The sequence below is a fragment of the Morone saxatilis genome, unplaced genomic scaffold, assembly GCF_004916995.1.
Source record: "Morone saxatilis isolate NCDOM2014 unplaced genomic scaffold, NCSU_SB_2.0 Contig24, whole genome shotgun sequence".
NCBI classification, from domain to species: Eukaryota; Metazoa; Chordata; class Actinopteri; family Moronidae; genus Morone; species Morone saxatilis.
The window spans coordinates 21,994,376-22,007,440 of NW_023339807.1; the positions used below are offsets into that span (position 1 = coordinate 21,994,376).

The 13,065-nt window shown below is 41.9% G+C and overlaps 1 protein-coding gene across 1 annotated transcript in view; it reads right to left on the reverse strand.

Annotated features, from left to right (window-relative positions):
* The window catches only part of mtmr11 (myotubularin related protein 11), a 31,549-nt gene extending 18,899 nt beyond the window's left edge, over positions 1 to 12,650 (reverse strand). Inside the window, exons 1-2 of the mRNA XM_035672746.1 lie at positions 12,124 to 12,650; positions 4,509 to 4,578 (exon numbers count right to left, since the gene is read on the reverse strand). Of these exons, the coding sequence (XP_035528639.1) occupies positions 4,509 to 4,578; positions 12,124 to 12,180 (127 nt within the window). The 5' untranslated portion in view covers positions 12,181 to 12,650. The remainder of the gene's footprint in view (positions 1 to 4,508; positions 4,579 to 12,123) is intronic.
* Positions 12,651 to 13,065: the final 415 nt, after the last annotated feature.

Below are 13,065 nucleotides of genomic sequence, written 5' to 3' on the forward strand. Positions count from 1 at the left end.
TCTTCTCTCTCTTAATATAAAACACACACACCTCCCGCAGGAATACAAAGCCTTTGCCAGCTAGACTGTGGGTTTCCATGGCAACAGAGTCCGGGATAGGGTAGACGTGGAGAAAATGGCCTTTTTGTCCATGACAAGAGGAGTTTTTGGCCAGACACATGGCAAGGCAAATGTTTTCATATTTCGCTCAGAAGACCATGAAAAAGACGGGGAAAGACTGCCGGTTCCTCGAAAACTAAAAAAAAATATTGTGAGGAAACACAAAATTCCTTCACTGCACATGTGGGAGGAACTAGCACTGCCCTCAAATTGAAAATGACAGTAGAGCTGTTGGGCAGAACGCTACCCCTTGCTCTTAGCTTAATGAACATTTTGAGGGATACCAAAGCAACAACAGGAAACAGCAATTTTTACTCACGAAACACGTTTATGCTGTGAGAGAAAAAGGAAGAAGCCTTTGCCTCCAACACCATAATTTGCTGATTGCTCAAGAGGAGTTTAAGTCTTTGGGCGTGCTCTATGATTATGCTTATGCCCTTCAGCCTCCAAAACCACGCATAAAAACCCTAGGCTGGACTTATCAATTAAACCTGACCACACATGATCTAGCTACAGAGATTTCAGACGCTTAGCACAGTGAACACAAGTGAACCCTTGTCTTTCAAAAAGGACAATCTGTGGCTTTGCATGCCTCGTTTTAATGTCTCCCCAGGGTGCAACGGAGCCGAAAACATTCCTGTTGCCTAAAGATTTGAGAGCCGAGGGGGAAAGGAGGGGGAAGACATGGAACCAAGGGCTTCTGGGCCTGTTTGCACTCTTTGGTGAGATTTAACAAGTTTGTGCTAGGCTAGCAGGTGCTTCAGCGCAGCATGAGTCAGCTGGACAAGTGAAGGTGTTTACGAGACAGTTGTCCTTTAATCAAATAAAATCTTTTATGTTCTTCCCGGAGGCTCCAGACAGAGTGTAACAATGTGTGCTGAACTCACAGTATTAGTGCATGTGTAGCTTCTTTCACATCGATAAAGCCAGACTGATCTTTTGCACTCAAACATAATAAATTAGAAATACATTATACATTATACTTCTGTCTATGTCCCTGTGTTTATGCGACTGATGTTTGGGATATATTTGTTTGGTACATGACTTTTGCTATGGGCGTGGCCCACAGTTAGCCGGATTACAGCTAAGAACAATAAGACAATAATAAAATAACATGCAGTGCAGACAAAACCGTGTTTGATGTCAATTGTTTGACAATGTGCGCTCCAATGGATTTTTTTCTCCACATTAAAGTTTAAATTTAAGTTTCGCCTTTAACATTTCAGCTGCTTCTGTTGATGTTGTGGTCAGCGATGTAAAGGATCAGACTGAGAAAATACAGCTGAGAGAGATCTGAACCACATGCTTTAAACCTCTGTTTTATTTGTTTTCACCCACATTTGTTTCTCATTTTCAGATAGGATGCACGCAGAGTAACATGTTTCTTCCCAACTCAACTCACTGGGAGGATGAGCAAAGACCAGGATAGATTACGTTGAGAGCAGGGACACAGCTGTATCTACAAATTGCTCAGGATATTTTCTGTTTATTGTAAATGACGATGAGATATGTCCTCAGTGCCTATAGACTTCCCTATACTTTGACACAGCACAACATTACCAAAAGGCTGCTCTGTTGACAAACTATAGTTCTGACTGAGAACCCAAAACCCCCAACCTTCATGTGATGCAACATCTACAATTAGTAACAGCAGTTTCAAAATGACAACCGTATTTGGTTAGCTTGTCATAGCTTGCAATATGCAATAGATCGAAAGCAAAACATGTCCAACCTTCACTAAGCCTGTCTCTGAAAAGTTGCTTTGTAGTACGCAGGTTAGACTTAAACCAGATGTATAATATGAAAATCATAAAAACAATATCATTCAGACACACTGAATATCATGGATAACATCCATTCAAAGTCATACAAAGAGAATTTAATACCTTTTTAAATATCAAGATCGAAACCCAAGTATACAAATACCGATGCTCTGGTCTCTTGTCCATCAATCATCGAGGTATACAGCTGATTGACAGCCTTTTAATCCCACAGTAACATAAGACTGCGGAGAAAAGGGATTGTGAAGTCGCTCTGAAGGGGGTCCTGGCCTCTTGGCATTGTGTGTGAATGGATAGTATACCCCCTCCCCCACTCGCAGCATTGAAAAGGTACATGATCTACCTATGGCTGTCGGAGCTGTCCTGACCTGTTCGCTCTCCCGCAGACCGGCTCGGTTTCTGCGGTCCTGTGTCCCGGTGTCACATGAGAACACCGGCAACACTGGGCACTGCGCGTTAACTACTGGGAGAACGGGACAACGTCTGCAAACATATTTCTGATTTTGTGATTCACAGGGTTGTTCTAAACTGGCTTGAGACAGCACACAACCTAAGTTACCCTACCACGCAACAACAGCCTCCTTGAATACTGATTGAAGTACTGTTTAATGCAGGGTTGATAAATGACCCATCCTTTTGCAGGTGAGCGTGCGTGTATTTGTGAGAAAGGGAGGAAGAGAGAGAGTCCACAGGTGCAACGTGAGCCCTTTCACACCGACTCACGACTCCTTTGTGTCTGAAAGTGAATTTGTTCTCACAAATTGTCTCGACGCTTACTCTGTAACACTTACTCAGAGAGACAACAGAATGTGCTCAGAGCCAGGATGGGATAGATTTACCCTGCCCAAAATCTGAATCTGTTTCAAAACAATGTCTAAAATAAAATGAAATGCTACATTTACAGCACACTAACAGTGTGTCATTTTAGCTCACAGAGGACCTAATATAGAAAGAGTAAATGAGAATGAGGATTCTGAAAACATCACAGTGCTGCTAATACACATCTGTCTTCTCTTCTCTCTCTTAATATAAAACAGGTTCTCAAGGACAGCTGTGTTTCTAATCTGCCTGGAATGGAGGTGGACAGAGAGAGAAAAAGAAGAAAGAGAAGAAACAGAGAGGTAAGGGAAGATGGTTTTTGGAGACGGAGATGAAGTTGGAAGCCAGCAGGGGAAAAATGTGAAGAGTAAAGACAGTGGACATTTCACAGTGAAATGTTAACAGCTAAGAATAGGATCCCTGTGCGTGTTGTCCAGGACCAGCAGAGTCTGGAAAGTATTTTATGAAAACACACTTCTGGAAAACAAATTAGGCTGACTAAGTGAATGAAAATAAGGAAGGAAGTGTGTGTGTGTGTGTGTGTAAAAAGAGCGTGTGCATGCATGAATATGTGTATGTATTGTATCTTTGTGAGCGTAAAAGGTCAATGTAAAACAACAAACAACTGAGGCATAAAAATGAATGCTTTATTACAAAAAAAGTATAATAGAACAAACGTGACTGAGACTGAAATGGCTTGTGAGCAACTTCTGATATGCAGCCCGTCTCAGGTCTAAGGTGCTCTGGTCTGTTGCCATTCTTATGAAAAGCTCCTGCAGGTTGCTGCTGTCACGGGAATATGAGCAGAGTCGGGCTGGAAAAATAACTCTTTTATTTTTGGCCCTGTACCATCCAGCAGATTATCACTTGAGTTAAGAGGGTTGACCTCTGGTAAACCTAGCTGGCTAAAGTCCCTATACAGCAGGGGTTTTTATAGTTGGGGTGGAAAAGGAAAGTGATTTCGGGGTGTGCAGGATCCGGGGCCATATCTTGGTGATCACATACAAGGTGAACAGAAGAATGTAGACACAGCTACTTCAGGTATACAGTGAAAACAACACTGCCTTATAATGCACATCCATGTAGTTTCGAGGTAGTGCTGCTCCGAGCAAATGGTTAACTTCTGCAGTAACTATAAATCAGTCCACATGCCGTAAGCAATTACTAGCGAGCTCTGCAACACCTCACCTTTACTCACATACGGCAAAAGACATTTGCTGCTGATTTTAATTCCATTTTGTTAACACCTGAGCACGTTTAATGAAGCAATAAAGACTTTTTGATCTCATCTACACAACAGTTCATGGAGGATCCCGGTCCACTTTTGTGTGCTTAGGTTAGTTTTGTAACAGCAGATGTTTTACCATATCAAAGGCAAAGCACCTGCTGTCACATTCCTGGTCCAGGTGTGGTAAAAGTGCAATATGGAAAATTCAAACCACAGAAAACAATGACTGCAGCAGCAGTTTTATGCCTCAGTGTTAATATTTCATCTGATCTTGAAGCAGCCTGGCAGTTGTCTATTGAGGTTTGTGCTATATTATTTAGTGCCTTTACACATTTCTTGTGTCTGACTGGCTGATCTGAAACCTATTTATTGGTACAGTAACTTGAATCATTCTTTTTTTATTTAGTCAATCCAGACATGTGGATTTGTCAAACATGGAAGATGCGTGTTTTTCTCAAAAAGGTGGCTTCAGGGCCGTAAGAAGTGATGTATTGATCATCATATTAACGAAGCCAGCGATGTCCTCACATATTTAAAATATAGATATCTCTAAGCGTTAGCTCCAAAAAGCACAATCTTACCTGGCAGGCAGCGTAATCCAAACACATCTCGACTCCTTGCGTTCACCCCACTCTGACTCAGCATCCTCTCCTGTAAGAGAAACACAGAAGACATTTAATCCTTCTTATTTTCAAAGCGACTTATTTGACATATTACTGTAACGGACTGGAACTTTCTTTTGCTTAAGGGAATACTTCTAAAATGTTCATTTTCTTGCTGTGGATTAGATGAGAAGATCAGTCTTTACGCTAAGCTAAGCTAAGCTAAGCTAAGCTAAGCTAAGCTAACCAGCTGCTGAATGTAGTAATAAATATAACGGACAGACATCAATCTTCTCATTTAACTCCGAGCAAGAAATAAAATAAGCACATTTACCAAAAAACCTTTGAATGAAAGTAACAGAAAAATGTAAAAATGCAAAATGTTGTTCACTACACTTCACAAGAACTTAAATACCCTGACAGATGAAAGTGTTCCTATGAAAGGAATAATGCTCTTTGTACTTCTAACCTATGGCCACAGGCTCTTTAATTTGTTTAGGCAAGAATCAGACTAAACAGAGCACACTAAACACATGGACAGAGCCTTATGTCACCTTTGGTCTCGCTCATTATATTTAAATGATGTCTCTGCCTGCTTCTCTCATCTGGCTCGTCTCAATGGACTCATTTTCAAAGACAAAAGAAACAAAGCCAAACCACACAATGCTCCATGATTCTTAGTTTCCATTTTGCTGTTTGTTTCTGCTCTCCCTATAGTAGTAATGAAGTCTCACATACTTGGGTCTGTTCTACAAGCAGATTCCAACCCCACAGAGCCACAGAGGTTTCTATAATCAGACTACGAGCTTACGAGCACATATGCTTCCACTTAACTTTGCTACTAACCCCCCTTTGTGAAGGGCATTTACATTTATCGGCTTCAAATCCCATAATATGCGGAGGATTTGCAATGTGAGAGGATGATATGATTATACAGGTGGCGAACGAGCTTTATAGTAGAACAGAAATAGAGTTAAGGCCCCGAGTGGACACCCAAGAACACTAGGAGAGCGTCAAACCTCTTTCTCAGCAATTCCGAGTTTGGTCCACAATGAAGCTATTAATCAGCACCAGCTCTATCACAAAACACCGGTACTTTTTGGAGTCAGCAAGGATGTGTGAACAATAACAATGAATCCACTCAGTCGCCAATGTTATGCTAACAATTTTGCAGTGTGGTGAATTCTGTTAGCGGCCTGCTCATGAAAAACCTGAGACTGTAAGTGTGGCGCTCCATAAAAAAACCAGGGAACGTTTAACAAAGAGGACTTTTGCTCCTTGAAAAGGTAGTAAAGTCACACTTATTCATAGCTGGTTGTGAGAGTGCCTGGCTGTTCTCGAACAAACACCCTTAGATTCTCCTTTAGATGGAGCATTGCTATATCTTTGAAACTTTTTTTTCCAGATTTGCCGAGTTCGTCATTTTTTTGACGGCATATGTACGATGCAAATATTTCGTATATAGTGTAAACTGTTAACCAAACATATTCACAATTTGTTTCAAAACTAACAAAACAGTAGAAGTTAAAAAAAGAAGAAAGAAAACCTTACTGATTTGCTAATTAAGTAAACTCAGGCTAAGTGAGCCATGAACGCATTAATAGAGACAAAGAATGGTTTTAATCAATCCAAATAATATGAGCACTAATTCATGTCATATGGGCCGGTTTGCTCTGCTGCAATATCTTTCTATAAAATGGTTCTATACTGCCAACGCCGACATCTGGTAAAAAACTCCAGGGACTAACCAATAGCAGTGAGAGTTCTCCCTAACCTACATTTTCTATGTGTTCTTTACAAGACAAAATGTGGTTATAGTTCAAACTATTTCACTGGTTGAATTAAAAACCCTGTGTTGACAAAACTTTTTTTATGATAAGGCAGGACACTACCATTTTACAAGACTTAGTTTCTGCTTGCCAGAGCATTGTTCTTTTTTATCCCATCTGGCTTTAAAATGTCTTGTGTTTTCGCTCCATCGACACCCACTGAAAACCCGCAGCTGAATTCCTTATGGCCTTTTAAGAACATCAGAGGCTATTCAGATCTTGTGTTGTTATTCCTTTCATAGGTCTAGTGTCTTAGATCTGTCCTCTGAAGGTTGTTGAGACTGACAAACTTGGGCGTCGGGGTCTTGTGAGGCACGAAAACTCACTAGATAACACTGCATTTCACAAGGTGAAACTGGCACTGCAGACTGGGCTATGTCAATAACACGATAAGGGCGATACGAGTTGAACTCCCTCGGTTTAACTAGCAAAACCTTGATTTGTGCACGCAATCAACGGCAGTCAGAAAGATCTGCAGCGAAGGCATTTCTATGTAAAATGGAAGCATTTCTGCTTTACGTGCAACTTTTGCACCTTAAGGGTAAAAAAGGCAACACATAATGGAAGCAACATAAGGTCTAGGTGATAACTTAAAGATGCTGTGGCCAAAGTAAGGCCGCTCTCGTCACATATCACTCAAAACCCACATGTCGCGGGAAGTGTTTAAGCTGACGTTTCACTTTTCACTGTGCGGTTTCAGCGTCCCAACTCTATCACTTTCATTGCCTCCTTCTCCCCCGTGCTGCCTCTCTGCCCCACTTTTGCCCTCCTCTGCTCCCTCCCTTCATCCTCAGGGACAGTGGCCAAGGCTTATTGCAGTTTCCATTGCTCATGGCTTCCCCTCGCTACTGCAGACAGACTTCTGCAGTAAGCCTGCTTGTTCCTGAGACTGGAACATACTTCTCTTTCCTTAAAAACAAGCTAGAGTCACAAGGAAAGAGAACTAATGGAAACAAATAAAATGCACTGCTGGTGCATCTTGGTCTCTAAAAATGAAATCCTATCTTCTATCATTCTTAAAACCTAACTTACGTGGGTGTGTGTGGTGACCCAAAGCACACCGTGGACCTTCAGCATCTGTTGTTATGACGAACAATTCTCTTTTGAAAGCTGTTCCTACTGAGATACGCTCTGCTTGGGGGTTGTAAAACACACATTAGCTTTTAGCCACTGTCCACTGTACATGAAAGGGTCACACAGCCCGTTCATTTGCATTGTGCTTCTCATTTCCTCACATGAATGGGGACAGTCATTTGGCATTGTGAACTGGCTTGGAAGAAAAATAAGGAGATGAGGTAGTTTTGCTAAAAAGGGCTCACTTTGAAGTGTTTCCTCTTATTCCATTCAGAATAACAGACTTTTTTTTGGTCTCCATAAATAAAATGGACTGAGAACTCTTCATTTGAATCATCGCATCTTTCCTTTAGTTCCTTGTCTTTCCTTTAGTTCCTTGTCTTTCCTTCAGAAGCAGAACTGTAATGATATACTGTAGGGGCTATAATAGAAACAGAGGCTCTGATCTTACATATATTAATGCAGTGAAAGCAAAAGAGAAAAAACTGCAGTTCACAGCAGAATGAGGTCCTCAGTGGAAATATACGACTTAGTGTAGTGTATTAAAAAAACAAACTGGATTCCAGGTAAAGCTGTGTTTTTAAGACAGAAATTCAGGAATGCTAATAACTGATTAGTAATCCATGAATAAAAAAAAGCTTTTATACTCTTTACTCAAGTATATTTTGGAGCTATCTTTTCACGTTGTATTCATAGCTTAATTACAACTCTGGTCTGAACGCGGGGACTGAATGTGCTGGAAGAAAAAAATAAAGACCACCTGTCTTTTGACCACAATATGTTGATGACAGAACAAAACCCAGAACAAGAGGCAGAAAAACACTTTTAACGTCTCCTGTTCTAACCTCTGCAAGCACATTGAAACAAGTTGCACATACTGTAAGTGAAGATGTAGTTAGCTAACGTTATCTATGCAAATCTTTCACGTGTTACATTAATCTTTGATGTTATAATAATGCCATTCATTCATGCAGCTGGTGATCTGTAGGTTTTTTTTTTAATTGGTGTAAAACTTCAACATTACTGTCATAATTGCAGTAATAATCGTACTTTAAAACATATTAAAATGGCAAGTAAAGTTGTTATGTTAACATATAGGGTAAAGTAACCAATCAATGTTTCATGAATTGGGAATTCAGATGGTTCATATTTAATGTGAGAATATCTGCATATGGATATCCAACTTTTTAACCCATTTCTCAGCCTGTAGCAATTAGCAGAGCCCTCCCCGCTGTAACGTTTCATTCTGGAAACCTTCCATGAATGTCTGGCAACGAGGGACAGCCTGCATTCTTACCCGTTCTTCATCATAACACCATCAGTCTACACTTCTAGACACACAAAAGAACAGATAATTACTGGCTCATTTAATGGTATCCCTGCTGAATGATTTACAATTCATTGTCTCAGAACATATTTGTGTCAACATCACCCCCTTCCTCTTACTGCTAAATTGCTCAGTGCTGACAGGGAATTGAACTTCTGTTTGTACAGTTGGTGACTCACTGTAGGATCAACACAGGGAGATTCAAAGGTTATCTAAAGCGTATTATAGTAGAGGTTTAACAAGACTACGAATCAAAAATCTCATCCATTCTTTATTGTACTCTACTGTGTTCTGTCCAGATCAGCCTGCTAGTGTTGCAGCGCTGCTCTCCTTAATTACAGCCGAGCTCCACAGTGAGCGTATTCTGCTGCATGTGAGAGCCAGAGAGTGCAAATTAGACTGTGAATGTGAAGAGAAAAAAAAGATTTGGCTACACACCGGTGACTGACTCGGCTCTGACTGCAGGTTTGCCAAATTCGCTAAGCTCCTACGATAATGAATCCGTTATCTCTCCTCTCTCTTTCTCAGCAAAGGGCTGTGCATGGAACATTCAACTAGCAGCTCCTCCGTCGCTTTCGCCGTTCGTAGTGACAAACGTCGCAGGCGGCAGGTCGTGAATGAATGTGAAAGCCGTGAAATTAAAATGGTAGCATTAAAAAACATCAAGCAACAAAGATAGCAGTGCAGCTTACTGACCTGTTCCCATTAGCCTACATTCACAAATCATACAGCGTTTGATTTGACAGCCATTTCATCAGTCACTATACTGCCTGTCAGAGGAGCCCTGACATATCGCTTTTTCCAGGATCCTTCTTTTTAAAGGCCGGGAGGGTTGCCTAGTGGCTAGACGTCACATGTCTGACGCCCACAACAGGCAGTGTGTCCATCAACAGCAGCGTTTCCCTCGTCTCGGTCTCTGGAGCGCACTCTAAAACCCCTTACGTTCTCGCTAACAGTACATCAATTCAGATGAGTGTCAGCTAAATGGCTTAAGTGAAAATCAAATGTTGAACATTGTACATTCTCTGTGGCTCATAATCGTCTCTCGTACGAAAATGTCGTTTTTTTTGACAGCTCGGGCCCCTTGAGGGAGATTATCAGAGCCATTCCATAGACTCAAAACAGACAAACAGGCTAGCCTCTCAGTCCTCCTCAGTCCTTCCACCAGTGAATAGTGCCACTGGTTAATTATCACCCAATGCCGGATCGATACACCCTCTAACAGGACCATAAATCTGCTCTGGCGTGAAGTAGAGCCCGTTGTTGTGCTCTGAAGTCTCGGCAGCTCAGAGACTGGCAGTGAATGTGACGTGTGGGTCCTATGGGAGAGGGTGTGGGTTACTATACTGCTTTGGCCCACTCCTATCAGGCTTGGATCTTCAGCCTCTTTGAATAGAGCTCAGATGATCCCTCCTCTGGCATTTTTGCTTCTGTGGAGCTTTGTGCTGTGTGCCTTTCATGCTGACTGCTTCAAAGCTGGCTGGGAGATGCAGATAGAGGGAACTCAAGGGGATAGGCGCAGCTAAAATAAGCCTGAATAAGCCTGCTCTCCTGTCAAGAGGCAGGCCTGAGCATCCTTATGAAGCACGTCCATGCTGCTGTATCCGTCGTGTTTGACATTTCCTATTTTTTCTTAATCTGATGTGAGGGTAAACTAGAAACTAGATTTTGGACTTTTAGTCGTAAACCAAGCAATATGAAAAGGGCACCTTTGGCTTTAGGATGTGATTGTTTTCACTGTTTGTCTGACTGTAACACAAGTAATTAAACAACTTATCAAGACAGTAATCTCTAAATTAAATGCTAATAAAAAATAATCATTAGTTGCAGCCCAGTCACAGTTTATGCCATCCCAAATGTCTTGTGTGTTGGACCCTGATTACAGGAGAGAACATGCAAACTGTAAAGCCATCTGGTCCAAATTCAGCCCAGTGCTGGGTTCAGTTTTCTAAAGCAGTCTTAACACATGCACATGGAAGAGAAAACCCACAAGAGTGTGTGGGTGGCCTGTGCATATAATCTACACAGCCTACTACTCCACATTACCATATCTCAGGCTCAGCCACATTCTCATACTCGGACACACAGGATTCGACTGGTGGGTGTCTGCGACGAATCCTGCGCGTCTCAATCAGAGGTAATCGAATTCAAAACTCCTCGACCTCCCGACGGCTGTCTCCATGGTGACAGCCAGATGTTGTGCAGTGCACAGTCACCCCCCACTCCACATGCGAGCCTCGCCCGAGGGCAGAGCAAAGAGGCATCTGTTACCGTTTCCCCCTGCGGCTGCTGGAAATAACCAGGGAGAGACAAAAAGCCAGGCAACACAAAGACGGGGGCCAAGAGACTGCTCCCATAGGAATGAGCCACACATTCATACTATGTGTACACACTGCGAGGCCCTTCTATCCTCCACGCTCTCGGGGGCTCCTTACAGCGTCTTACTGATCATTTCAAATACAGTAGCAGCAAAAAAAAGAATTTCATCTTCGGGGGCATTTTAAAAGCAGTTTGTTTAAGCATCGTGTGACCTTTGAAGGATTTGGCAATAAAAGCAGCTGAAACCGTTCAGAGCTGTTCTCAGAAGATGATGACTGTCTGCACCATTTGTATCTGTGCACAACAACTTAATCCCATATGAGACAAACCCCCCCGCCAGGAGAAGTGATTAAGATTCACCACCACTTCACTGGCCTTTAATCAGGCATGCAGCCAAAGACAGTGACATTATGTACCCTTACAGTAATTATGTATCTCCCTGTTGTCCAGACAGGAGGAAACAGCGGCCCTATGCAGCCCAGTCCCCTCCCTTATGAAGCTGTCACCCTGAGTGGCGAACAGAAATATCATGAGACAGTCCACATTCATACACTGAATAGACTCTCTGAGGTTTCTAATCCGAGCAAACTAACCTGGATGTGCATTTGATAGCTCTGCGTCGTGCTTTTCTGGCCTCTCTGGTGTTAAATCACATGAGTGTTTGATGAGTTATGGCACTGAGGAAGCAGAACCTGCCTCAACTCAAACCTTCATCTGATTTAATGTTGAATTGGTAAATCAAAATTGAACTGATATGTATACAACCCACACTCTTTATACTGAAGCTTTTGCTCTATAGTGGCATAATCCCAGAGCATTACAGATGAAAACACTAGAGGTCAAATGACTATTAAAAACAAAAACAAGCACAGAAATGAATGTGCATTAGATAAATAAGATACCAGGAAAGCTCATTTAACATTAGACTCATACTGAGGGTTTTTAATGTCCATATTATACCTCAGTGTCCAGTTAAAAACAAGTTAATGCTAGAGCAAGTTACAAGTCTCTTAACTCAACAAAGCTTCTAGTCAGATAACCTTACCTTGATGTCCGGGAGCATTTGTCTCACTTTGAACGTGGTTTTAGATCCTGTCAACATTTTGGACGACTCGACTTAAAAACAGCAAGAAAGAGACGAGCGAAATAAAAACCGACTGAGTTAATAAAAAAAAAAATAATGTTGTTATTATAAGCTGACGGTGGCTGGGGGGTTTTAGTGTTCTCCTCTTCCCATTTTTTTATAGCCGAGAGAAAAAACCCCGTCAGGAAAAGAGAGGAAAGGTCCGGAGTCCGGTAACGGTTAGCCTGTATCACCGGCTGCTGCTGCTACAACTGAGCTGTTCCAAACTATTTTCCCTGTTTTCATCGCTATTCGCACTGACAGCATCCACACACACACAGAAAACAACGAGAGCACAACCCCCTGCCGAAACCCGACGTTACCCACCGGTCACCGGACCATTACGAACCGCTGTTAGTCACTAACGGGGGAGAGATGCGTTCACCGTTACTGCTGCTTTCCTAAACCATTGAGCTCTGTTTGTTTACCCCTTCGCCATAGTGAAACACAGTGGTGGAAAAAAAAAAAAAATAGAAGCTCAGTGCAGCAGTGGAGTTTCTTAAAGGGGCCAGTACATCTGGAGCATGAAGCCTGGAGAGTCTGTGAAAAAAGTCCGCAGGAAGTTTTTCTTTTAACGCACTAAGACGTTGAGTATCGTCACTGAAGGTACAAAGAGTGTCAGTTTCTCCCCGCTTTCACTGCACCCCTTGAACTCACCACCCCTCAACAATGGCTTTTACACAGTGGTGGAAGAAATATCCCAATAATACAAAATGAAAATAAACAAATAAAAGTACAGTATAAAGTATTATTATCACGTATTAAATGTTATTATCATCAACATAGTATAACATGTATTTATATTTATTTTGTGATATATTGTTGTACCTCCACTTCTGTGCTCTTTCTTTTGCACTACATTGC